Genomic DNA, 26,893 nt, shown 5'->3' with positions numbered 1-26,893 from the left:
TGGTCGGTCCCACGTGGTCACGTAAACAATGGTGAGGGAAGCTCTCGTCCAACAACTACAACCACGGTTTCTACAATTCAGGGAGCACGCAGAACGCTAAAGTCGCAAATCCAGTCAACTGCTTTCTCTTTAAGGTAATGTCCATTGCGGTGGGGAGATACCTATGCTGGATGGCAAAAGCTTTAAAGTCAAGGTAAAATCATATATGTGTTGTCTGGCGCTATGATGTCGAGAGCACTGACAGAGCATTTCATGGAAACGGAAAGCGACCCTTTTGGGATGCCTTAAAATTGTGCCAACACTTTTTTTAAGGTGCGTAGTGGGCACTTCTGGATTCCCAGAGATTGCCAGAGAAGGATTTCCACTGGATTCCCAGAGAAGGCAAGCGGGTTAGGGGGAGACAGAAGGTTAGGAGGGCAGATGAGATGAAGTTTGCGGGTATAAATTGGCAGCAGCAAGCACAGGACTGGGTTGGACATGGGAGAGGCCAGGACATGGGAGAGGCCTTTGTCCTGCAGTGGACGTATTCAGGCTGATGATGATGATGATGATGATGATGATGTAGATGATGATGATGATGATGATGATGATGATGATGATGATGATGATGATGATGATGAGCCCTTCACTACGTTGTATGCAGTAGGCGTTTTGGGATAGCATAGTAAGTTCGAAAACATTCCGTGTGCATAATTGCTCGTTATTTAATGCATGCTACCCATTACACAGAATGCAGCCATATGAGAAAGCTTCACTCACACAGCGCGCTTTCAAATTACTCTGTAGTAAACTACACTTTCATCTTCTTGAGTTAGATCACACAATAAAAAGGTTGCGCACTCGCCGCGGCAGTCCAGTGGCCTTAGGGCACTGCGCTACTCGCCCGCACGTCGCGGGATCGAATCCCGGCCGTCTTAAAGTCACCTGTCCTTCACTATTTTATGGAGTTGTCCACCATCTGAAAGACACTTCATAATAACCTCATTTTCAGACTTCGGTACATTTATAACTATGTTTATCAGCGTAATAAAGTAGCTATTGCATAACATCACATTAGGTCTCTTTTTTTTTCAGTCGTTTATTTCCAGCACATCTCAGGACTGCAACCACTCCATTGTCGCAGTCATCGCTGGCTGTAAATTTTCCACAAAAAAGTAGCTAGCACTGCACAACCACGAAAACGCGTTACCTGTACTCACTGCTCCTGATGGTTTATTTCATTTAATTCATTTCATTCAGAAAATTACTATTCTTTGTATAAACTTGGTAAATGTAGTGTTACGTAAATTTCCTACGCTGTTTTATTCTATATAGATCATGTAATTTCTTCTCTCCCCTATTCAATGCCACTTGCCCCAGAGGTCGTTATAAATATTAAATGAATAAATAAATGTTATCGAATTTGCCACTTCTCGAAACTATTATTTAATACAAAAACAGCCTGGAAAATTGTGCTTGGTGAAGCGATCCACTTATCTTCGTGGCTCATGCATCCAAACACATGTTGCATTTTATTCAGATGAAGTGTAGTTTTGTAGTTGATAACATAATTTTGCAACCTTTCACGTCTTTGACGTCGAGGGCTAACACTTCTGCGCTCTTATTGAAGCAGTCTTCAAAAACAGCAGTGCTGCTATACCTATCATTCACAATTTTAGGCTCTGTACACAGTAGCATGTCTTTACACAGTTGTGCGGTAATGGCGTAGTGGTTAGAGATTTAACCTCGCATGCAAGAGGTCCGTGGTTCGAATCCCGGTACCGCGCAGTTCCCAAAAAGATTTTAAAAAATCCACGTGGTGATGGAACTGCATTAAGAGGCCTGGAGTGCGGACTCGCCTGTGACCACCACCGGTAACGCACTCCCACACTAGCGAAGTATTGGCCACCCTGGTGCGGTATCTGGCCACTACCTCCCACTTACTACCTCACACAGTAGAAGAGGGACTACCAAATGACAACATTTCGGGCTATACCATCTATAGATGGATAGTCACAATATTCTTGTACTGAGTTCCCTCGATGCATAAACACAAGCGTGATTTCCTTAGGGGCATCTGGGCCAAACGATCGATGGCTGGGCAAAGAAGAATTGTAGCAGTAGTATCTGCAGCTCGTGGCCACGACGGGCATTGGTCACACCAAATGAAGATGATGATGACCATTCCCGGAAGAACGGCACAACCCACCACGGGGGATCGGCCAAGAGGCGTGCGGCAGTATAGTTTGTGAAACAAAAAAGAAATAATAAGTGAGAAAGAGGGTGGGAAAAAGTAAAATGAACAGAAGCAAAATTATTTGTTATAATTTTTACGTATTTTATTGCAATTTAACTCAAAGTTAAACAAATGAACTAGTAATTGATATAGCTAAGGTAAAGTGCATGTATAGATGAACGATAGTGTTTTAGATGTACTGATAGTATTAACATGCCATTCCCTTTGATCCTTTGAAATAATTAGATGAAGCATCGTAAAGGACTCGTTGCAGTGCCCCAGTCCCGACGCCCCCAGAGAGAGCAACGCTGACGTAAGGAGCTCAAGGCCACTTTCTTGAAAAGTGGTTTAAGAAACATTCGTCTTGGGTTTCGATATCTTTAACATTACATAAAGAAGTGCTCGATCGTTAGTGCTTGATTACAAAATTTATAGTGGGGGAAGGAACGAGTCTAGTCCTGTGTAAGTAAAACTTTTATGATGGCAGTCTGCATTGCCATTTTATTAACGTAACTGCCAATTGCTTTGTGCTGCACTGTGAGTATTTGAGCTATTCAACGGGTACCTAAGAGGCTGGAAAATTGTGTCGCTTAGTACAGAAGATTTATGGTGCTGCTTGTGCAGACAAAGGTTTCTGAGACGTGCGAACGTGTTATCGCGGGATGGTTTTTGAATATATAGGACAGGTCCTGTAGCAGATGCTGCTGCTAGGCTGTCCACCGCTTCATTCTATTCTAATCCAGTGTGACCTGGTATCCGAATTAGACTAACGTTCCCTACATGATTTGGCACATACGAAGAAAGTTCTGCGAGGCAGCTCGATGAGTAAGATACTGCTAGCGCAGTGCACACGGGCAAGGAATCTGTTGACGCCACCACTGAAAAATTGTGTGATGGGAGTTTCCGCAGTGCAAGCATAATTGCCATTAATTTGGCCTGGAATGTTGATGTAAACTCTGGTGAGTGAAGAGAAAAAGACCAACTAAGATTCGTTGAATAGATTCCCGCGCCGGCCTTCACGACAGTTACAGAAGCATTTGTGGCTACTACTGGATTTATCCACACGCTATTGAGGTAGTCTTACAAGAACGCTTTTAAATATCTGGTGCGTAATAGTTTAGCGTTTCTTAATTGAAAATGTATTATCAAACTCTATTACCTCTGTGGAGGTAAATACTTTTAGGTAAATTATATCACGAAGTGATACTTGTAGTGGTTCGAAAAGCTTCCAAAGTCTGGTTAGCCTCCCTGCTTTTTTTTTTCCTCCTGTTTTCCTTCCTTCTCCGCGAAAGTTGTTTGAGGCCTATGTAGCCTAGACCAATCACGTTGAATAAATGTGGAAGGCTCATTATAGAGCACATATTGAGAGCGTCTGCGTAGGGAGTCATATATGTTAAGATACAATGTAACTGTCAACATTCGGGACCTAGTTTGAAAAGATAACAGGTATGCTTCGTGATAAAGTATATTGTTGGCTACAATCTTTGGAAGGCCGAGACATAAGTGTAGCGCCTCAGGTTGTAAAGTTAAAAGTGAAAAGTGGGCGTAATTTATAAGCGGCTCCCCCTGAGAACAATACCCACTCAAACTATTCCCCAGAGATTGTGCCGCTTAGTAAAGAAGGAAGAAGAAGAAATATCCGCGTTGCATGAAGTAAAATCATTTTACCTTTTCTATTTTTAATGTTTATTATTATTGATTTCGTTTTTATCTGACTTCTCTTTTTTTAACAAGCATTGTATTTAAATTTTTGTTGTAAGGTACAGTGTGGCCAATCCCCCTTGTGGGTATGAGCCATGATTTTTTCGCAACAAAAGAAAACAAAGTCCGCGAGCCAATCTTCATCGACCTCTCACTGTTTCTCTCGGTCGGTCGTCCACAACCGGGCTACACTGCGACCACAATCGAGGTAAGAGCGTGTCGACAGCGATTCATATGCTGGCGAATGCACGAGACACAAGATCAGTAACTGTAGCTGTCGTTCAGTAACGTTCTCAAGTGCACCTCTTTCATTCTAGTGCAATGCATCGGTAAAGGTATTTCAGTCGTACTGATGCTCCTGCCTACTCTCCTGTTAATTATTGAAACTCACAAGGCGCTGTGCAGCATGCGTTCTTAAAGCCCCTTGATGTGTTCTATATTTGTGCTATAGCCGAATAAAGCTGTGGGGAGATTCGTTCGGTCAACATGGCTCCGAGTCAATTGTGTAGATGCGCCAAGCGCCTTGCTGCATGTTGCATCGTACGTGGTGTCCTAAGTGGCCACCGTTCGCCCTCTGTAATGGAGTTCAAGCCTGACCCTGCGTTTGCTAAAATACCTGGACTCGAACAGACACAGAGCTTCGACTTCAACGACCCAAGTTTGTGGTCTAGCAGGTTTGTGCAGTTCGAGGACTACGCCTACGCCACGACCTCCTCTAGAGGAGGTCGTGGCCAACGCTACAGGAATGCACCGAGTTACCAACGAAGCTCGGGTACGAAGGCTTTTTTATTCTATGAGTTCAAGCTCGACACACACTAGCACCTCTCAGCTTGACTGCCGAAGAAGCTCTGTCGTACAGCGCTGTGAAAAGCAAGTTCACCTTGTATTTTCTTTCACCCGCTAAACGAAGTTCATGAAAGTTTTTGTTTTCATAAGTGGACGCAGCAAGCAGACGAAACGCTGACGTTTTTTTATTCTGTGTTGCAAAACATGATCAAAAGATGCTACTATGGCTCAGCGGCTCGTTCGAGACCGATTTCTTGCCCGCTTGTTGGACGCCACACTGTCGGAACAACTCTCTCGCAGCCCCGCCGCGGTGGTCTAGTGGCTAAGGTACTCGGCTGCTAACCCGCAGGTCGCGGGATCGAATTCCGGCAGTGGCGGCTGCGTTTCCGATGGAGGCGGAAATGTTGTAGGCCCGTGTGCTCAGATTTGGGTGCACGTTAAAGAACCCCAGGTGGTCGAAATTTCCGCAGCCCTCAACTAGGGCGTCTCTCATAATCATATGGTGGTTTTGGGACGTTAAACCTCGCACATCAGCTCTCCCGCACTTCTGACTTGACGCTAGAGTCGAGTCGAGTCGAAAAAACTTTATTGCAGCAGAGTTTAAGACCTACCTGGCCCCCTGGGTCCCCGCGCTACCTCACCATTCTAGAACGTTCATGTTTATTAAGTTCACGACACTGGCAGCCCGGCTGGTGGCACTTTTCTGCCTTTCCGGGTCCCAGGAGCGTAGCGAGGTCTCCCAGCCCTCCCTGGTCCGGAGTGGCACCGGCCCAACGTGAGGAGAAGAAGACTGACAGGCCAGGAGAACGTGAATTAGGCTTCCCCTTGGTGCATTGCACCGAGGGCAGGAAGGTGAGATGGATCGGTAGTGGGAGAGGAGGGAGGGGGTTGGTAAGGTCAACGTTTGAAGATGGTGCCATATGTACCTTTCCCTTATTGGTAAGGGAAGGGTGAGGGGGCGGGTATATCTGCCTTTCCGCACGAGCGTTCCAGTGAGCTCAGCAAAGGTTCACTCACGCTCCTTTAAGAAACCCCCCAAAAGGTCCGCCTGTGCCTGGTTTCTCGACCCTCGGGCTAAAAATCGGGGGCCTCAATGCCAGAGTTTCCTGGATGCGCGGGCACCCAGATGACCTCAACGCTGTGGGAGGAAGGGAGATTCTGGTCGAGCATGTGGTAAGTAGTAGGGTGATCTCTGCCCCTAGCATAATTTAGGAATGCAGTTTTCGAACCACTTAGGGTGCACGTAGCATTGAAACGGCGGAGCGCTGGCGCAATTTCGCCCTCTTCCGCTTCTTCTGCTGTTGTCCCTGGAGGTAGTTCTTTATTAATAGAGCGGTGTCCGGGGTGTAGGCCACCGCACAGTGGCTCCGGGCTGATCGCATGCAGCATCTACCCAGATTGCAACTTGTTACCTGCCCTACACTTTATGGAGAATATTTAGCTTTTTGTCGTTCGCGGTGGCGGTCGGGGTGCATCTTACGGGGGAGCGTTTGAATACAAGATTTTTCGCGAATTTCCTTTGGTTGTGACTTTAGGGAACAATTATTAGCGGGGATGCAAATTTGGAGCTTCGAAAGTATATGTGTACCGGTATTGATGCTGGATAGTCTGAGATATTGCGCCTGCAGGTGCGCTTCGGTCAGTTCGTGTATAGTATCATGCAGACCTAACTCCGCGAGGCGTTCGTTACTGGTGGTTTTTGGAAGGCGGAGCGCTGCCTTGGTGGTTTGTCGGATTATAAAATTTATTGCTTGTGTTTCGGTCATATTGAGGTGTAGGTAAGGTGTGGAGTACAATACTCTGTTTAGGGTATAGCGTGTACCACTCTCAGATTATACGGTTCTCGTAGGCCATGATCTTTGCCTTTCACTCGGCATATTGACGCTGGAGAAAGCGCTCCTGAACGCACGACTCCATTAAGACGCCGAAAGAGAAAAACAGGAACGCGCAACCAAGTCATCTGGGCCAGTCGCCGTGGATGCAGCGAAGCGGATGCCTGCGAAAACACAGTCACGTAGGTGAGCATTATCATATATGGAAAGACCTTCTTCGCCAACGCTACGCATGAATAGTGGCTTCTATAGGGACGAGAAGCTTATCAATGGAAATTTTGTTCTGCCAGGAAAGCGGTTTGCAATTTCTACAAAAATAAAGGTCACTTCGAAGCGGTTTGCCTAGCCAAGCAGCGTTTGCTCCACCTACAGTCACATACCATAGGAACCGCCCACTGACCATAGGGAGCTGCAGTGCTCACACTGCCTCGTCGCAAAGTCTTAGACATTTGCCGTTAGGAGCACGCAGAAAATAGACGCGTGCGCGCATTCCTCATGTTTTAGCGTTTCTAACAAATACCTAGAGGGAAGTGTGGCGCCACCGTCTATGCGAATTTCTTAAGGAGCGATGTTGGAACGCTGAGTCTGCGAGGCCTGTGTTGGCTGGTGTCTAGTGAGGCGTCGGCTCAAAAGCGAGTATGACTGCGTAAATAAAGCTTCTCTAAAACGAAACGTTTATAAATGGATCTCATCCACGCGTGTTACATTCTAAAATAAAAATCCACTGACCTTTACGGCACAACCAAACGGCGAAGAAAATGAACTATCGACATAAACGTGGCGGAAAGAACGCTCACTTTGTCGTCTGCCTACCAAGTTTAGTGGTCGTTGGTTACTTCCTACGCTTTGTAAAATTGTACATCAACGTAAAAGGTTCTAGATTTAAATACAACACCTTTCTGTGTAATGACAAAAATAAATAGCTTATTACGTGCCCTTTCAGTGAGAAATCAATCATTTTAACGTGAAGCCTGACACGTCGTTGAGGTATACAAATCCGGGCCAAGTTCGAAGCCCACGTATTCCGTCATTCCCCTGCATCAAGCAGCTCACTGTCGCCAGATTTACCTCTGGGTGTGATTGTGAGAATCTCTATGCCCTATGTATGCCGGCAACAATCCGCCGACAGATGCAGGGTGCTAAATGCGTGCGTCGCGTTCCATTCTCACCGACGCCGTCTCAAGGGTGCATTTTTCATCCGATAGGTTAACTATTCTGGCGCTGCAGTCACACTAGAAAACTCGACTGAACGGTGCCTATAGAGACGCATGCTGTCAAGACCAGTTGTGAAGCAAACGCGAAGTTCATTTGCGAGCACGTCGACAGCATCCTACTGATTAAGGTTGACTCAGGGGCGGAAGTTATTGTGGTCGCGAGCACTTTCTCGGGTGTACCGTCTCAACTCGACGAACCAGATGGTCTTCTCACAGGTCCAACAAATTATGCTTCGCAGTCTACGCTTCTGCTAGGCTACCCTGCTATACTCACCTTGGTAGTCGTGAAATTCATCGACGCCGCACCGCAACCTGACAAGCCAACTGACCCTGCAAGCGATGCCACTCTTAGCCAGGACATCTTCAATGAACTTGGTACCGTAGGGCAGGAGTACACTTCTGATCTCAAACGTATTCTCAAGCGAAATGTCAAGCCATTGCTCTCAGTGTACCTCGTAGCACTCCAACTCCTCTGTGCGACGAAGTGAAGCAAATTTGAACCAGATTAAAAAGAAGGTGTCATAAAGCGCATTACCAAGTCAACGCTGTGGTGTCCCGGTCCGAAAACATCAGGCGGCATCCAAATATGCGGGAACTTGAAGCTCCACAAGGAAGTTCTGCCTCCAACGTTCGCAAGGGTTCTCGGACAACTTTGTGTGTAGAGACGCAAAGGTGTTCTAAAAACCAGAAGTGACAACAGGATTTCACCAAGTGCAATCATTCCAAGAATGCCAAGAAACACCACAATAATCATGTCATTCGAACGCTACTGCTACTGTCGTCTACCTTTAGGCGTGACCTCAAGACCTGAGTAGTTTAAACGAAAAATGGCTCGAATTCTAAAGGGCAACCTAACGTGTCAACCTTATAGACGACACTCTGCCTTTTGAAAATGATCGTTAATTAGGCGCAACAAACTACTTGTGGCTATTTTCGAACGTCTGAAGAGAGCCGGGGTAAACCTGACCAAGAAGCCTTCCTTGGTCAAGACAGGGTATAGTTCTTTAATTTTGGCTATGGTCATCGACGCCAACGGTATCTCGCCAAGTCCCAGCAAACTTGAGGCCCTACGCAACTATAAGAGCCACCCAATAAAGTCGCTAGTGTTAAACCCCTCCTGGTTATGGCTGATTGCATTAGTCGCTTCTTTCCCAACTTTGCGAAGGCAACTGCCCTGTCCACGCCTTGATAGGTGAGCGGAATACAAGAGAGTGCATGGGACCACTTGAATAGACCGATTTTATTCGGATCAAAACGATTCCCACGCCGGACCTCTGCGTTGCGAAGTATCATTTCGGTCGCAATAGCATACTACCATGTTACGCAAGCTCATTTGAATAGGGAACTCTTCTTTCTGTATGAACAACCATCGGGAGAAGTACGCGTGGTAGCCTCTGGATCACGATCACTAAGTGACACGGAGGGAAATACTACAGCCAAAGAGAAAAAGAAGCGTTGGCGGTACCATTGGCCATGCACTCTTTCGACCAGTGTGTGCGGGGCCTCAAGTGCACAGTGGAAACCAATCATCAGCCGCTGGTGACATGACTTAAAGATGCTCAACTGTACACGGAGCCTCCGCGTATTCAGAGGTTCCGCATCAAACTTATGCGCTATCAATTCAACTTGGTCCACGCTCCGGGCAAACAGCTATCCACGGCTAATACAATTTGAAGGGCTCCGGCCGAGAAACTATTGATCAGTCTGGTGGATGTGGAAAAGGAGTTTGTAGATCTGCAAGTTGAAATTGTCACTGACACGAAGCTGGTTACTGCAGACGATGCCCGCAGGCGCCAAGAACTGGACGGAGAATAAGTATGGCTCGTAAAGTACTGCACCCTGAGCTGGCCTCGTCGAGACCGGCTTCCAGATCACATTAAATACTGAAACCATCAGAGAGATCTCTCTAGCGGTGTCCTTCCAGAGGGTAATCACTTTGTCATCCCGGCCTCACTGCAGAATGACACGCTTGAAATTATACATAAAGGCCATCAGACAATTTCCAGAGAAGCAAAACGAACGAACAGGTGGCAAAGTTAGGTGGGCCGATGAGATTAAAAGTTCGCAGGTATAACTTGGCAGAAGTAAGCACAAGACTGGATTGATTGGCGGACCATGGGAGGGGCTTTTGCCCGATATAGAGGGCGCCGTCGGGCTGCTGCTGATTATTATTATTATTATTATTATTATTATTATTATTATTATTATTATTATTATTATTATTATTATTATTATTATTATTATTATTATTATTATTATTATTCACGCAAAGCTGCACGTCCGCAACGCGTTGCGAAAACTAGGTTTAGGGCTGCGTCCTACAGCATTAGTTTACCATGCGCAACATCTGAAACGTGTGCTGCTCCTGATCTTCAACACGCCTGCCTTTGAGTGTTACTTCTAGCCAGAACCGATGTTCGTCAACGCAACACACAAGACAGGGCATGAGACAAGGCGATCATTTCCTAGGACGAGTAGTGGTTTTGGGTGCTGATGCTAGGTGAACTAGCAGCATGAGGGACAAAGACGGCGAAGACAATCGCTCACTGCCAATTGAACCCTTAATTTGACACGGTGTCTTCGCGTGTCATTCTTCACGTCGTGATAGCTGCTTTCAGAATGAACCGTGTGCTCGAAAAATCTCGTTAACTTCGAAAAACACGGACGTCCATCTACATGCATGCTAAATGCATGGCCATAACTAACCTTTATTTCACTCACCTTCACTGCAATGCTTTTACAGACCATCATCCAAACATTTTTTTTTTTGGTTAGACACACACAGGAACCACCACATTTCAAAGGGATAACACACACGATGCGCCGTACACAACCCAGAAATCCGTCGTGGTGCTTCACGTCGGAGTCGGGTTCCTGCTTCTCCGTAAATGGCGTGGTCAAGTAGTACAACGTTGCCCTCCAGCTTAGCAGCGACTCCAATACACTGTACCTATTCACCTATTGACATCGGGTTACTTATTTAAGTTCCAAATGCATCGCAAATCACACGGATTTCTTTCGCTGTCACGACCACCGATGTGTTGTCGGTCCCACCCATCTTGTTTTGGTCTCGGCTGTTCGATATCTCGTGAGAGCCGCCGCTAAGATGCGCAACGGCCATCGCTGGTGCAACGTAAGCGCCTACATCTAGCAAGCGGATCACCTGCGTGCGCAAAAGCACGTTTCTCACTTAGGTTAAGCGCATGCGCATTCTTGCTTCCTCTAGCGCGTTGCGTACGCTAGCCGGTTATGCACGCCAAACTATAACTCTCTTGTAATGGGCACAAAAATCGAAGCATATGTGCCTCTCTAGAATTTTAGCTCCATCAAAATGAGACCACAGCTGCTGGTATTCTACTCGCGACTTGTGGGTGAGCAGCCGAGTACCGCCACCATCGTGGCGGCTAGTGTTCTGCTACACGCATAACGCCGCGTAACTGAATCCCCTTTCTTTCTGTCTTTGTTTACGGCCTATTTGATTATTAACTATGAACTTAGTAAACTCGTCAACATTAATTCGACAAATTGTCTACGCAGCTACAGTTTATCAATAGTATCTTTCAATCAAGTGCGTTGGGCGTGCGCAAACTAGCTTTCGAGAAAATTTTTGCATGATCACGTATGACTGCATCAGTAGTTGGCTTGCCTATTGACTCATATCGCACACTGTCTTGACCGACAGTCTTTCTGCTTTGATACCCAGGATGAGTATGGCACAGGAAGAAGATACTATGGATACCGGCAGCAGCAGCAGCAGCACCAACAACAGCGAAGGGCCGGAAGCGTGTCGTGCTGAAGCTTCAAAAGAGACGAGCGAATCCCGCGGCACTAAAAGGTGAGGCATCATAGGCACTAAGCGTTCCGTGTAAATAAAAGAAGGGAGATGCCGGTTATTCTTGCCTGGAGAACACTTTGCCAAAAACTTGGGTGGTTGCTTCAGCTTTGCCTTGAGAGTAGAATCAAGTAGTTTAATCAGTTTCATATCAAATCTCTTTTATAAATCGTTTCATGATGGACACCTCACTTCCACCGCACCACTAGAAAAGGAACCTGTGTGTGCGTACAATTAACCCTTTCGAGCCCTTCTTTAATGCTTAATGGAGTGAGATTTGCTGAAGCAAAGTGTAAGATTGGGCTAGTAAGTATTAAATGCGAAGCATTTCTTAGCGAACTTCAGCGACTTAAAGCGTATCTATTCATCTATCTAGCCGCCTACGACATTTAGCTCTCTCAGCCGTTTCGTTAATGGTATCACTACCAAATTTGGTATGGCATAACATGAGCGTATGGCGAGCGTATTTGTATAGTCATATCATGACTATCATTGCATGTGTGGCATGAATGTCATTATTTACAATTTATGGTCATGCTGCTCTTGCGGTGGTTTTGTTTACGTGACATGTTGAAAATTGGCATGGTATTACATGACTGCATGACGAAAACAACTGACAAACCCTAACGTGGAAATCATGACAGGTATGTCATGTCAGTCATGACTCATGAGTCATGACAACGCGACACGCTCATGGTATGATCGCAGTCGTTTCGCTAGCTTTACATATGCCAAATTTGGTGTTTACGGGACGTGAATGAATGATGAAAGTGTGTGACTGGTGCAAACATGATAATCATGAGGTGCGTGTCATGTTAGAGCATGATTACATGCCATGCTCATGAGGCACTCGCAGTCGTCTCGCTACAGCTTCACATTTACTACATTGGGTATTACGTGGCGTGAATGGATGACGACGGTATGTGACTGGTGCCAACATGATTATCATGAGACGCGTGTCATGTAACAACATGACTACATGCCACACTTATGATGTGCTCGCGGCCATTTCGCAAGCTTCACATGTACCTAATTCGATATTACGTGACGAGAACAGATGACATATGTAAATGACACGTTCAAACAAGAAAATCATGACATGCTTATCATGTAACAACACGACCACAGCCACACTTATGATGCGCTCGCGGCCGTTTCGCTAGCTTCCCATATGCCAAATTTGGTATTACGTCACGTGAATGGATAGCGAAGTATGTGACTGGTTCAAACATCAAATCATGAGATGCATGTCATGTAAGAACATGACTACATGCCACACTCAAGGCGCCAACACACTTCGACGTGAGCAGGCGTGCGTGCGCGCCGGCGTTCGCTTCGTCGCATCACGATGGCAATGCCACGATGCACGCCAGGCGCCCATCTGCCTGGCATATACCCGCAGGCGCACGTCGCGCTGCGTTGCTTTGACGCATGCGCGTTTGAGCGCGCCCGGCGTATTTCCGTCAAGAGGCTAAGCAGACGCGGTGTTGTTCAGGTAACCTCGTCGGCGCAAACTGCAGGATGTCGCATTTCGCGACGGTTACCGCCGGGCCTCAACGACAGACGCTAGTCGCGCCTAGCGCCAGGTAAAGTGCTCGCGTTTTGCTAGCGTAGCGTCCATGCGTCTAGCGTGCGCGCGCGTCCACGTTACGTGTGCTCGCCGCCGTTTCGCTACCTTCACTTATGCCAAGTTTGATATAACAGGACGTGAATTGACGACGAAGGTATGTGAGAAGGCCAAGCATGATAATCATCATATTCGTGTCATGTAAAACATGACTACATGCTACGCTGATAGCATGCTCACGGCCGTTTCGCTCACTGCACATATACCAAATTTGGTATGAGGTGAAGTGAAGAGATGACTAAGATAAACGACGCTTCCAAACGTGATAATCACGACATGAAAGTCACGTACGGCATAATTTACCTCCGCCTTGTACTGTTGTGCGAATTTTAAAGTGACACATCAGCCTTCCTCACTTGGGCTTCACATATCAGCAATCTCCTTTATACGTGGCATCTGCCAATTTTTTTATTATTATTCAGATCAGCGCAAAAACTACACACAGCCCACACAGAATTGACGAGGATCATTGCAGCGAATAAAGTCTTAGCAAGGAAGCATAGCATCTGCTGCTCTACTTGCCAAAGCCACGCTATGAATATATAGCACGCCCTAGGGAAGGGATATGAACACTTCGATGATGTAGCATGGGGGAATAACTATTACGTCCGCGACAGCGCTATTGAAACGCTTAGGTAAACTTTCGCTGCACTTATCGCTCAAGCACTATACTTCGCAACTAATATTACCAACAATAACCACTGTTCAGGTTGATTGATTTGTGGGGTTTAACGTCCCAAAACCACCATTTGATTATGAGAGACGCCGTAGTGGAGGGCTCCGGGAATTTTGACCACCTGGGGTTCTTTAACGTGCACCCAAATCTGAGTACACAGGCCTACAACATTTCCGCCTCCATCGGAAATGCAGCCGCCGCAGCCGGGAATCGAACCCACGACCTGTGGGTCAGCAGCCGAGTAACTTAACCACTAGACCACCGCGGCGGGGCGGACTGTTCAGGTTTTACATCCCAAAACCACGACATCATTAGAAGAGATACCTCACCGAAAGGATCTGCAAATTTTGACTACCCAGAGTTGTCCAATGTCCACCTTAATCTGAGCACAGGGGCCTTTATTACTGTATCTCCGTCGCAATGCGGCCGATGAGGCAGGGATTCGATTCCGCGACCTTCTTTTCTGTGGTCGTGAACCATAGGCGCTCGACCACTGCAATAGCGCCCCATAAATCTATTCAATAATATCTACAGGCGTACATCGACAACGCTCCTGTTAGTCTTGTCGAAAGCCCGTTGCATTCTTGCACTTTTTAACGCTCGTCTGTTTAGTATACGCACTGTCACACCTTTTTTGTCACAATAATAAAATGTATATATTTATTTATTTTCACGCGGCGTTATGTGAAAGTATACACCTAATTCACTCGTAGCAATATTTATGTTTACCGTTCACGTGATATGCCGTGTTTTTATTGTGATAGCAATATACGGACACTCTCGGCTGGATTTTGCCGCCGGCGTCGGCGTGGATGTCATGCACCGTATATTGTGACGACACGGGATCGATAGGCACACAAAGCACCTCAAACAAATACGCATTATCTATCACAGGAAAAAGACTGCAACGTCTTCTTCGTCTCTGCCCTCAGCCAAGGACACTTGCGCTGCTTCGTTGTCGCCGCCACTGGCACATACGCGCGTCATTATTCCCGCTTTTAAAAAAACGTCACCTCGATTTTAAACGTTCGAGAAGCAAGGCAAAACCAAAACTGCACAGTTAGTCACTGAAAGTAAGGCTTCATTCGAAGCACGTGGGCAATCTCTGGTGAGTGTCTGCGGCGCTTCGAACACCGAACGCCGTCTGGAGCAACCTCGTAGTAGACGTCACTGATGCGTCGCAGAACCTTGTAGGGTTCAAAGTACCTTCGCAACAGCTTTTCGGAGAGCCCACGCTAACGAATGGGTGTCCAGACCCACACTTTGTCGCCCACGTTGTATAGGACGGTTCTGTACCGGAGGTTGTAATGTTTGGCGTCATCCGCTTGTTGTTTGGTGATTCGCAACCTGGCAAGTTATCTGGCTTCCTCTGCTCGCTGAGTAAACTCTTCAGCGTCCATCCCATTGCCATCATTCTCATGAGGGAGCATCGCGTCGAACGTTTTCGTAACTTCGCGTCCGTAAATGAGACTGAAGGGTGTCTTATGAGTGATCTCCTGATGAGCCGTGCTGTACGCGAAACCGACGTAGGGCAATATGTCGTCCCAGTTCTTGTGCTCTACATCTACGTACATGCTTATCATGTCAGCCAGGGTCTTGTTGAGACGTTCGGTGAGCCCGTTGGTCTGGGGATGATACGCCGTTGTCTTCCTGTGAGCTGTACTAATTACTCGGAAAACGGTGTCCAAAAGCTCGACCATGAACGCAGTACCTATGTCGGTGATGGCAATTGCGGGAGAACCGTGTCTTAAAACGATGGCTTCGATGAAAAATTGTGCCGCTTCAGCTGCCGTTGCGCGTGGCAGAGCACCTGTCTCCGTGTATCGGGTCAGATAATTTGTGGCGACCATTATCCACCTGTTTCCAGTGGCAGACTTTGGGAGGGGGCCCAGAAAATCGATGCTAATTTGTGTAAATGGTGCCGCCAGCACTCAGACAGGCTGCAGCAGGCCGGCTGGTTTGATGGATGGTGGCTTGCGATGCTGGAAATCTAGAAATGCCTGCACGTAAGTTTTGACAACTCCAGTAAGTCTTGGCCAGTAATAGTTTTGCCTTATTCTCGCCAATGTTCTGGCGTAACCCAAGTGACCAGCGGTAGGTTAGTCGTGGCAGGCTTGCAGTACATTATGGTGAAGCGAAGAAGGAACGACGAGCAAGTAGCTGCTGCTGGTGAATGAAAAGTTCTACTTATAAAGAACGTCATTCCGCTAGCAGGGCGACGGCAGCCCTCTCGAAAACAACTTCGGCACGCTATTCTTTCGCTCTTGTAGGTAATTTATGAGTGGTTTCAGTACAGGGTCGTCACGCTGCTGTTGAGAAAAGGCGGCAGTGTCCACAATTCCCAAAAAAGCCGTGTCGTCGTCATCATCTGGCGATGCCCTCTCAACGGGAGATCAAGAACGACAGTCGGCATCGGTGTGTCAATTTCCCGACTTGTAGGTAACAGTGAAATCAATTGGAGTCGAACAATCCAGCGTGCAAGACAGCCAGATGGATCTTTCAAGTTTATTAACCAACAGAGCTAGTGGTGATCACTGATAATGGTGTATAGGCGGCCGTACGAATGAGTACGAAGCTTCAGGACTGCCCACACCAATGCAAGACATTCTTTTTCCGTCGTAGTATGGTTAGCTTCTGATCGGGACAGCGTCCTATTGGCGTAGGCGATCCCCTTTTCCTTGTTGTCCTTCGACTGCTCCAAGACCCACATTACTTGCGTCTGTATGTAGTATTGTTGGCGCATCTTCAACGAAGTTGGCGAGCACGGGCGGTGTTTACATGCGCTGACGAAGCACGTGAAATGCCTGCTGCTGATCTTCGCTCCAGGTGAAGGAAATATTTTCCCCAGTAAGCTGTGTCAATGGTTATGGGATGCCCGAAAATTGGCAATAAATTGCCGATAATAGGCACAGAATCCCAAAAAACGTCGCACTGATTTTTTGTCTGAAGGCGTCGGGAAGTTCGCCACGTCGGTCCTCTCATGGTCTCTCTCATCCACTTCAATTTCCCAGTAGCCGCTTCTCAAGTCCATGAACGAAAAGTAGCGTGCGTTTTGTAGTCTATCCAATGAATCATCAATACGCGGCAGAATATAGACGTCTTTCTTTGTGATCTGATATAGCTCCCAGTAGTCGACGCAGAAACACAAGCTGCCGTCCTTTTCTTTTTTTTTTTTTTTTTGACGAGTACTTCTGGTGATGCCCAAGGACTGTTAGATCGCCGAATAACACCATCTTCAAGCATCGTTTTTACCTTTTTTGAATTTCTTCACGCTCTTTTGGGGCGACGTGATAAGGATTTTGCGGTATGGGTCTGGCGTCGAAATCCATGATGATGCAGTGTTTCGTAAGTGCCGTTTGATGAACTCTTGATGTGGATGACAAGCAGCCGTGGAACTTGTTGATCAGCGTGAGAAGGCAGTTTCGCTCAATGGGAGATAACGTTGGACTAACGTCGACAGATTTCGGTGTAGTGATAGCAGACGCTGCTGCTTCCTCCACTAAATGACAATCTACTATTTGAGCGAGTTCGTCGAAACAGGCAATGACCGTGCCTTTGACTACGTGTTGGCGTTCTCTGCTAAAATTTTTAAACAAGAGTTCAACGCATCCGTCAATAACAGTGACGACAGCCCTGGCAATAGAAATGCCGCTAGTAGATGTGAGCTCCTTGATGTGTTCAGCGATGCCAGCACCGTTTTGTAAGATGTCGCAGTGCATGGATACGAGGGAGCAACTTCGTGGCGGCAGTATGCCGTCGTCATCGTCAATACGGAAGTGAGGTGGCTGTTGTTTCTCATCAGTAGCAGTGTCTGAGCTTATAGCGAACGTTACGCTTCTGTCGCGGAGGTCAATCACAGCCCCGTATTTGCGCAAGAAGTCTGTTCCCAATATGAACTGTTTACAGCACTCGTGAAGAATGACGAGGGTGGCGACAACGGTGGAACCAGCGATGAAGATTCAGGCCGTGCACTTTCCAAGCGGTGTCATCAACTGACCTCCTGCAGTTCTTATATTAAGTCCATGCCATGGCATCTTTACCTTCCTTAGTCTTTTGGCTAGCTGTAGGCTTAATTATAGAAACGTGGGAGCCGGTATCCACAAGAGCCGTCACTTGGTGGCTGTCAATGTGAACGACGAGGTCAGCGCTGATAACGTAGGTTACATCGGCAGTTGTCTCATTCGTCGGATTAGTCGTTGCTGTCGTCTTCTTCCGCATCGGTGGCTTCGAGCTGTCATTTGTCTGCAATGAAGGCTGTTCGGAATTTCGATCATTGTTAACCCTACCCCCGAGGTCGGTGCGTCTAGTTTCCCCATCCCGGGCTAGAGGACGTGCCCCTCGTGACGTCGGCAAAACTACGACGATTAGGGGAACTGGCCCGCGCTGAAGATGTAGAACGTGATCCGGGCATTACTGTATTCTGCGGCAGTGGGTTCACAGGGGCGTCATTGTACATGCGTCGATCGTCATACGTAGCGTAATCAGAGTAGCGAGGAAATATCGAATACTGAGCATCGCGATAACTGCAAACTCGGTAGATGTTCCCAGCTTCGCCACAACGAAAACATACCAGTCGACGGTCAGCGGTATGCCACAAATCAGTTTTTTGACGCTGGTGGGTAAGTGGGGACTCACTACTGGGCGACGTTGTGGGACTCGCATATTGACTACATGGCATTCATCTTGTCGGAAAAATCGACGAGGTTGGGAAAATCTTCGGCGCTGAGAGCGGCTGTGTTTGCAGGGTTGGTGGTGGTTCAGTCATTGGAGTCCGCCGAGCTGAAGGCGCGACCACGGGGCATCGTACTGCATCAGCATAAGTAAGATGTCGCACATCACCATAGGCGGATGAACAGAAAGCCTGACAGACCTCATCCCGGACAACATCGGCGACAAAGGACAATGCCGGCGTTGGTTCGGTTGCTGGAATGAAACCAAGCTGCCGAAGCTCCTCCCTCAAAATCTCCCGGAAGACTTCCCGCAGAGGCCTGTCGTCGGAAAGGCTCGCCGCAGCCGTAACCAAACTACTCGCTCGAAAGTTGACCGGGTTCTGCTGGCGGTACCGTTGCTGTAGGGCCCGTTCAATTGCTGTGGCTTCTTTCGTGAACTCAGAGCTACTGTGGTTGGTGGATTTCTCACAAGCCCAACAAACAGTTGCTTCTTCACGCCTCGCATTAGATACCGCAGCTTCCTATCTTCCGGCTCCTGGGGATCTGCCCTGCCGAAAAAAACGGCTCATGTCCTCAGCGAACATAGCAACACTCTCATTTGGTTTTTGAATATGCGAGCTTCCCAGAGACGTTGCACATTCTCCTTTTTGTCGAGACTAGTAAAGGTATCAACACGCTGGTTGCGGAAGTATAGCCAAGCTTCTTTCCCTGTTGATGTACCACGTTTGGGCGTTGCCTTTCAGGTAGAACTAAACATTCGTCAGCTTGTCTTCTGGTGTTGCCCACTGGTTGTACTTCGCACAGCGTTCGAACTGGTCCAGCCAGTCTTGGGCGCCTTCATAAGTCTTACCATGAAAGCAATCAGGAAATATGGGATTCTGTAGTGTCATGTGCACTGGAGCTGCAGTGGCCATGGTGGCTGAAGGAGGCAAGTGATTGATGGCAGTTTCTCGCAAAGGATTGAGCTCGGGAGCCAGGCCTAGCAGATGGCTGACTGAAACGGTGGACTGGGGTGTCGACGCGTATTAGTGATTCCGAGCTCGAATGTCGGCTCCGCGAAGGGGTGCCGAGCATGAAGAATACCCAGCACCTCCACCAGTGTGACGACGCGGAATCGACGAGCACAGAAAGCACATCAAACAAATGCGCTTTATCGATCACAGGACAAAGACTGCAACGTCTTCTTCGTCTCTGCCTTCGGCCAAGGACTCATGCTGCTTCGTTGTCGCCGCCACTGGCACACACGCGTGTATATATATATATATATATATATATATATATATATATATATATATATATATATATATATATATATATATATATATATATATATATATATATATTGTGGTGAAGCCGTCGAACAGTGGATGGATGGATGGATGGATGCTATGAGCGTCCCCTTTATAACGGGGTGGTGACAAGTATGCCACCAGGCTCGACAAAAAAAAACAAAAAAAAACTTTTTTTCTTTTTTTTTATGTTGGCCTAATGCCTCTACTTCGATAAATTCTATCTTATTGGAAAAAAAAGGTAAATTTTCAGCTTAAGTTCTCTGCCATTTACGGCACACTGTCCATATTTTATTTTTCCAATATTTATTTTTGTCCTTTCTCTCTCATTTTCTGCCACCAATACTCTAACCGTCTCTTACTTATTTCAATCGCGGGTGTGTTCAGCTTTCCATTGTTGTCCCTAAAACCCAAGGCTTCCTGTAGGCTCGTGCCCAAACGTACACCTGGGTGGATATCTCCACATTCAATCAGAACATGCTCCGCCGTTTCCTTATCTTTCCCGCAGCATGTGCATTGTTCTTCTTCTTTACTGAATCTTGCTTTATAACTACGCGTTCTAAGGCAACCCGATCTCGCTTCAAACAGTAAAGCGCTTCCCCTTGAATTATCGTAAAATGCCTCCCTCCTTATTTCATTTTTGCCCTTTCGGTATTTACTCAGAGCCGGTTTTTTCTCCATAGCTGCCATCCAGTAAATCCTCTCCGCCTCCCTGACTTTTCCCTTAACGCTCTTTGTTGACATATGGCTCACAATACCAGCCGTATATTTACTAGTGAGTCTTCTAGTTCTTTTTCTCCACTGTGTGTCCACGCTCTTCCTATACAAATAACGGAACACCTGCTCTGCCCATCTACTCTCCTTCATATTTCTTAGCCTTTCTTCGAACCTTATTTTGCTCTGCGCTTCCCTCGCCTCAAAACCTGCCCACCCCATATCGCCCTTTACAGCCTCGTTTGTCGTCTTCCCGTGAGCACCCAACGCGAGGCGTCCCACAGTCCTTTGATTTACATCCATTCCCGATTGCACCTCTGCCCTCATGCACACCACTGAGTTCCCAAAAGTAAGCCCTGGAACCATTACACCCTTCCACAGACCTCGAAGCACCTCATACCTATTGTATCCCCACAACGCTCTGTGCTTCATTATTGCCGCATTCCTCTTTCCTTTTGCTGCCGAGGCTTTTTCCTGTACCTCCATGTATCTATCACTCTCATTTACCCATACTCCAAGGTACTTGTATTCACTTACCCTCGGTATTTCTTGGTCTTGTATGGACACCGTCTGATCACAGGGATCATTGAATACCATCAATCCACACTTCGTTACACTGAATCCTAGTCCAAGAGCTTCACCTTCCCTTCCGCATATATTCGCCAGCTGCTGTATATCATCTCGACTGTCCGCAAATAAGACGATATCGTCCGCATAAAATAAACCTGGAAGCTTCTGCTCAATCATCATGCCGCCCTGTTTGTGTGACAGATTAAAACCAATGTTGCTACCTTCTAGCGCTTTTTCCATACTCACCATGTACAGCATGAATAATAGTGGGGACAAAGAACATCCCTGTCTCAGACCCCTGCTAACCTCAACGTTCTCTTTGCTACGCATTCCTTCCCACTCTATGCAAACTGTATTTTCTCGGTATATCTCCCTCAAAAGCTGTATACAGTCGTCGCCCATGCCCATTCCTTTCAATATATCCCACAAAATTTCCTGATTAACGTTGTCGTATGCCCCAGTGATGTCTAGGAAAGCCACGTACAAGGGCCTATTCTCTATTTTAGATATTTCTATACACTGAGTGAGAACAAACAGGTTATCGTCTAACCGCCTGTCGACTCGAAATCCGTTCTGAAGTTCTCCCAAAATATCGTTATGTTCGGCCCATGTTTCTATTTTCATTTTTACTGCTTGCATCGCCAACCTGTATAGTACCGATGTAATGGTTAGTGGTCTATACGAGCGAATCTTGTCCTTTTCTCCCTTGCCTTTATAGATTAAGTTCATTCTACTTTGTCGCCAACTGTCCGGTATTTGTCCGTCCTTTAAGCTTTTTTCTACTGCTTTTAACAATGCTTCTTTAGTGTTATGCTTCTTTAGTGCTTCTTTAGTGCTTCTTTAGTGGGTCGTCCTCTCCAGCGCCTTCTAGTGGGTTGCCCTTTTTAGCAAGAAGAAGAGCAGCTCGTGCAGAGAGTCGGTACCCGCATTGACTGTCGCTGTCAAGCAGCATCGTCGACAAGTGTCCGCCAATAAACGTCTCAACAATTTGGTGAGGAGTGCTGTGCCCTTCTAACCCCTTCGGTTAGCATTTGATGCCCCTGGAGCTTCGATCCCGCACCGTGGCTTCTACCATGCACCAAGACGCCGCACAGCAAACGCTTCCTCCTGCGCCGACGCCATGTTCCGGTGTTCCCCGCATCCGCGACCCTCCTGTCTTCACCGGCGCGGATGGCACCGACGTCGAGGACTGGCTTGCTATGTACGAACGCGTCAGCGTCCCCAATCATTGGGATGAGGCGGGTAAACTCGGCAACCTGGTTTTCTACCTCGCGGGTGCGGCCGGCATGTGGTACAACAACCACGCATCCGATTGGTCCGCTTTTAAGACCGCCGTCGTCGACGTGTTCGGCCGTCTTGCCGTTCGTAATCTTCAAGCCGAACAGCGGTTACGTGAACGAGCACAGCAGACCGGTGAATCCTTCACAAGCTACATAGAGGACGATCCACTGTTCGACGGCTTCACAACAATATATATATATATATATATATATATATATATATATATATATATATATATATATATATATATATATATAAGGGAAAGAAGTTTATACCTAAGGGCTTGTTTTTCCGTGTTTTAACACAATATTAATGAGATATAACAGACAGTAATGCCAAGGAATGTACAGGGGAAGTTATTAGAACCAATGGAATGTAAATAAGAAGAAAGAAAAGTGGATGAAAAAATTACCAACTGTGAGCAGGAATCGAACCTACGACCTTCGAATTACGCGTTCGATGCTCTAACCACTGAGCTATCACAGCGGCCCTCCCCCCGTCCACTTTTTTGGGTTTATCTGTGAATTTAGAAGTAGGAGCGACAGTCAGCGCCATCTATAAGCCAAACAACGAGTGTGAAAACACTCTTATGCGCAACTTTGGCGTCACGTCGCACGTGAACTTATTATGAGCGGGCAGCTGAATAATTGTCCCTCTTATACAACCTAAACACACCAAGTCTGCCAGTACGAGACCCTCGTTCAATGAAATAAAAGAAAGAAGTTTATACCTAAGGGCTCGTTTTTCCGTGTTTTAACACAATATTAATGAGATATAACAGACAGTAATGCCAAGGAATGTACAGGGGAAGTTATTAGAACCAATGGAATGTAAATAAGAAGAAAGAAAAGTGGATGAAAAAATTACCAACTGTGAGCAGGAATCGAACCTACGACCTTCGAATTATATATATATATATATATATATATATATATATATATATATATATATATATATATATATATATATATATATATATATATATATATATATATATATATATGTGTGTGTGTGTGTGTGTGTGTGTGTGTGTGTGTGTGTGTGTGTGTGTGTAAAAACGCAAGAAACTTCGGAAAGAAAGCACTCCAGTGCGCTATATCAAACGTGGGACATCTGCGTTGTGAAAGCGAGGCGTTAACAACTTGACCACCCCGGTGAACGTTCTTTACCGTTCAAACGGCAAGCTTTTTATATCTACCACTTTTCGCTGCTGTGTTTTCGGCATTACCGAAAAGATGGCGCCAGGAGCGCCCGCCGCCACATCGCACAGAGGTGCCCGCTCTAATTTCCTACGCGTACTTTTCCCGGCTTAGAGAAGGGGAGCAACGCTCCCTCGCGCACCCTTGGCTGTGTTCCAATTTTTAGACAGTACGTAGACATTCTGCGCAGAATGCTTAGAAGGCAGCACCAAGCCCATGCTGTCCGGGAATAGGAACACGTCTGAGTTGCTTTTATGCGACGGTGCGCCACCTCGTGTCGAAAAGAAAAAGCCAAAATAAACAAGCGTAAAAGTTCTATTTTCTGCCGTATTTCGTGTAAAATCTTTAAAAAATAAACTTTACACACATTGAGCCTCTGCGGAAGCGTTTGCTTCGGTGCAGACGACCATTCCGGTGAGATTTGATCTACCTGAGTGATTCGCTGAGCTGCCATCTTGTTTAGACAGCAAAGTAGCCTGCATCGTGTTTGCCTACGATTCGGTCTTCTCAGAGCTGTCTATGTTGCCGGGTACGTAAGAATTGGAATGAGACCTAAGATTGCCGCCTTTCTAGCTTTGTATTTAGCCGTCTATGATGAATATTGGAACGCACCCCTAATCTCGCGGTGGCGAGGAGGAGAGGATCGTACGCCTTGGCTGGCCTCGGGCTTTACGTGGAACAATTCTGCTGTAGTTACCGGGCGCAAAAATGTCACGACAATCATTGCAGTTTCCCTTCGCGAAAAGCGCACGCTTTTTAGACTCGGCGAAGTAACAAATGAGACGCTTATTCGCTTGCATCCGTACTTGTGAGTACGTTTCGTGCGTAGTTCGTGCGCGAGAAACGCGGGGCACGTTTCGATCTGCTTTCCATTCGGCGCGTGACCTTATAATTTGTTGCTATCGCGTTCATTGCTTCACCTTTGCGTCAAAGCTGTAACTTTTTTTTTTATTTGTGCCACAAAAAGCCTCTGACATTTTCGTTATGCAGATCATCCCATCTGAAGAAGGCCAAGAAATTGCAGTCGAGTGGCGAGGATTCCAAGGCTGAAGAACACCAGTGCGGCTTTTGCAAAAAGATGTTGCGCAGCAAGAGCGCCATGAAGAGACACCAGCTCACGCACACCGGAGAGAAACGGTACTCGTGCTCGGAGTGCGGCAACAAGTTCGTTCGTAAGGAGAACATGAAGCGCCACAAGCGAATGCACACCGGCGAGCGGCCGTTCGAGTGCGACGTGTGCGGCCAGAGGTTCACTCGCAACGCCGTCCTGGCAAACCACAGGCGCCGCCACACCGGAGAGAGGCCCTATTCTTGCTCGCTGTGTCCAGCCACGTTCGGCACCAGGTTCGCGATGACGACGCACACGGCGGGCCACAAGCGCAAGGCTCCCTACGAGTGCCTCATGTGCGGCATGAAGTTCGTCTCGGGCAAAAAGTTCGACAGTCACGTGCGCAACCACTCAGCGAAGAGGCCGTACGTGTGTCACCTGTGCTCAACCGACTTCATTCAAAAGTACCAACTACGCGTCCATCTCACCAAGCACTCTGGCGAGAAGCCCCATCAGTGCAACGTGTACCACAGGGCGTTCTCGAGGCGTGTGTCGCTCGTGAATCACATGAGCACCAAGCACAATGCTGAGGAAGATTGACTGAAGAAGTGGCAGACGCATCTGTCTCCTTACTGGCATTGAGTGCGAAAACATGGTGTGGCTTTATGTTAGGATTCATTGAGTTCGTGCTATTTCAATTTGCATTAAAATGACTTGTTATACGACTTCGTGACGTAATCGCATGTTCACGTGTGTTATTTTTTCGCGATGGGGTGGTAACCTCAAAGTACGCTTGACGAACACTGGATGTTCTCGATTTGTGAGGAATATACATTTAATGCGTTCTTCGGGTAGCTGGTGCGTTGTCGGAGAAATATTGGAGGCACAAAGTAACGAGCACGAGAAACGACAGGACTGGCGCCAACTAACAACGGATATGTTGGAAATAACTTTGCATCTTAGGTAACTTTAAGCCCATGTGCATGTCACATGTGTAATCACTGTTACAAATTGTCATACAACCTCAAGTTATCAAGAGTTGTGTAAAAGTGGAATTTGCTGCTATAAACATTGACAGATCACACACTGACGCGCAGCAATATATAACCACAAATTGCACTTCTTAGACCAGTCTTCATAACTGAAGAACGCCTGTCAGTCTGTAACGGTGATTACCCATTTGACTCGCGTTTGAAGTCAACTGGGATGCAAGGTTATTTCCAACAAATCCGTTGTTAGTCGGCGTCAGTACTATTGTTTCTTGTCCTCGTTCGCCCCACCGCGGTGGTCTAGTGGCTAAAGTACTAGGCTGCTGACCCGCAAGTCGTGGGATCGAATCCCGGCTGCGGCGGCTGCATTTCCAAAGGAGGTGGAAATGCTGTAGGCCCATGTGCTCAGATTTCGGTGCACGTTAAAGAACACCAGGTGGTCTAAATTTCCGGAGTCCTCCACTACGACGTCTCTCATAATCATATGGTGGTTTTGGGACGTCAAACCCCACATATCATCTTTTCCTCGTTCATTTATACCATCAATATTTATTTGACCATGCACCAGCTAGTCCAAGAACCCATTTTAGTCGCTTAAACTAAATGTCATCCAACTTTAGAATGGTGACCATGACCACCTTTTGGAATACTACGCAGTCTGATAAAGATAGATCACCACTTAGTACACGAGACGTCTACATTTAAGGCCATGACACGTATGCGCTGTACAATGCCACGCTACCCTGCGCCATGCCTTTGGCATATGGATGCGGGTCTGCCCAGGGACACGTCCCCCTGTCTGTTACACAACTTCATCCGCGCCAGCACTGTTGCGTTGGGGAAAGTAGGCGGCTGCACAGTTCCTATGTAGGGACGTATACGATTATGGCTGAGGAAGGAACAGCTGGATGGAATTTGATGAAGTTGGGCGTGAATTTCCAAGTGGCTGAAGAAGACTGGTAAGCTTCCATTGATGGCTTTTGCTGAATTATGTCGGTATGGTCAATATTTCATTCTTCAGACGATAATTATAGCGCGAGAACAGAACAACGACAAAGGGACAAGATAAGTTGTCGTCTATCTGTTCTCGCGCTATAACTATCTTCATGTTATACCAACTAGCCCAAACCGCCACACTTCTAATTTACTTCGAAGATTACTAGACAAGAGCTAACACAAATTTTGCCTTGTTGTATACACGGACACCACGGTAAATTGTTGGGTGAGTTGATGTCAGTTCACCGAAACGT

The 26,893-nt window shown here is 46.9% G+C and overlaps 1 protein-coding gene and 1 non-coding gene across 2 annotated transcripts; one reads left to right on the top strand and one right to left on the bottom strand.

The window, feature by feature from the left end:
- Positions 1-11,452: 11,452 nt before the first annotated feature.
- Positions 11,453-25,337, top strand: LOC119181550 (uncharacterized). Its single transcript, XM_075883751.1, has 2 exons — positions 11,453-11,583; positions 24,597-25,337. The coding sequence occupies exons 1-2, from the start codon at positions 11,453-11,455 to the stop codon at positions 25,252-25,254; spliced, it is 789 nt and encodes a 262-aa protein (XP_075739866.1). The 3' UTR covers positions 25,255-25,337.
- On the bottom strand, positions 22,821-22,893 carry TRNAT-CGU (transfer RNA threonine (anticodon CGU)). The gene has a single exon. It is a non-coding gene; the product is annotated as a tRNA-Thr (tRNA).
- Positions 25,338-26,893: the final 1,556 nt, after the last annotated feature.

This window comes from Rhipicephalus microplus, unplaced genomic scaffold (genome assembly GCF_043290135.1).
Source record: "Rhipicephalus microplus isolate Deutch F79 unplaced genomic scaffold, USDA_Rmic scaffold_20, whole genome shotgun sequence".
In the NCBI taxonomy this organism is placed as follows: Eukaryota; Metazoa; Arthropoda; class Arachnida; order Ixodida; family Ixodidae; genus Rhipicephalus; species Rhipicephalus microplus.
This window is presented reverse-complemented; position numbering and strand designations above follow the sequence as displayed.

What these genes read in the sequence shown, in the direction of transcription:
- LOC119181550 (XM_075883751.1), top strand. Translation starts at nt 11,453, where the DNA reads ATGAGTATGGCACAGGAAGAAGATACTATGGATACCGGCAGCAGCAGC. An exon ending in GAATCCCGCGGCACTAAAAG is followed by an intron (nt 11,584 to 24,596) that starts GTGAGGCATCAT and finishes TTCGTTATGCAG; the next exon opens with ATCATCCCATCTGAAGAAGG.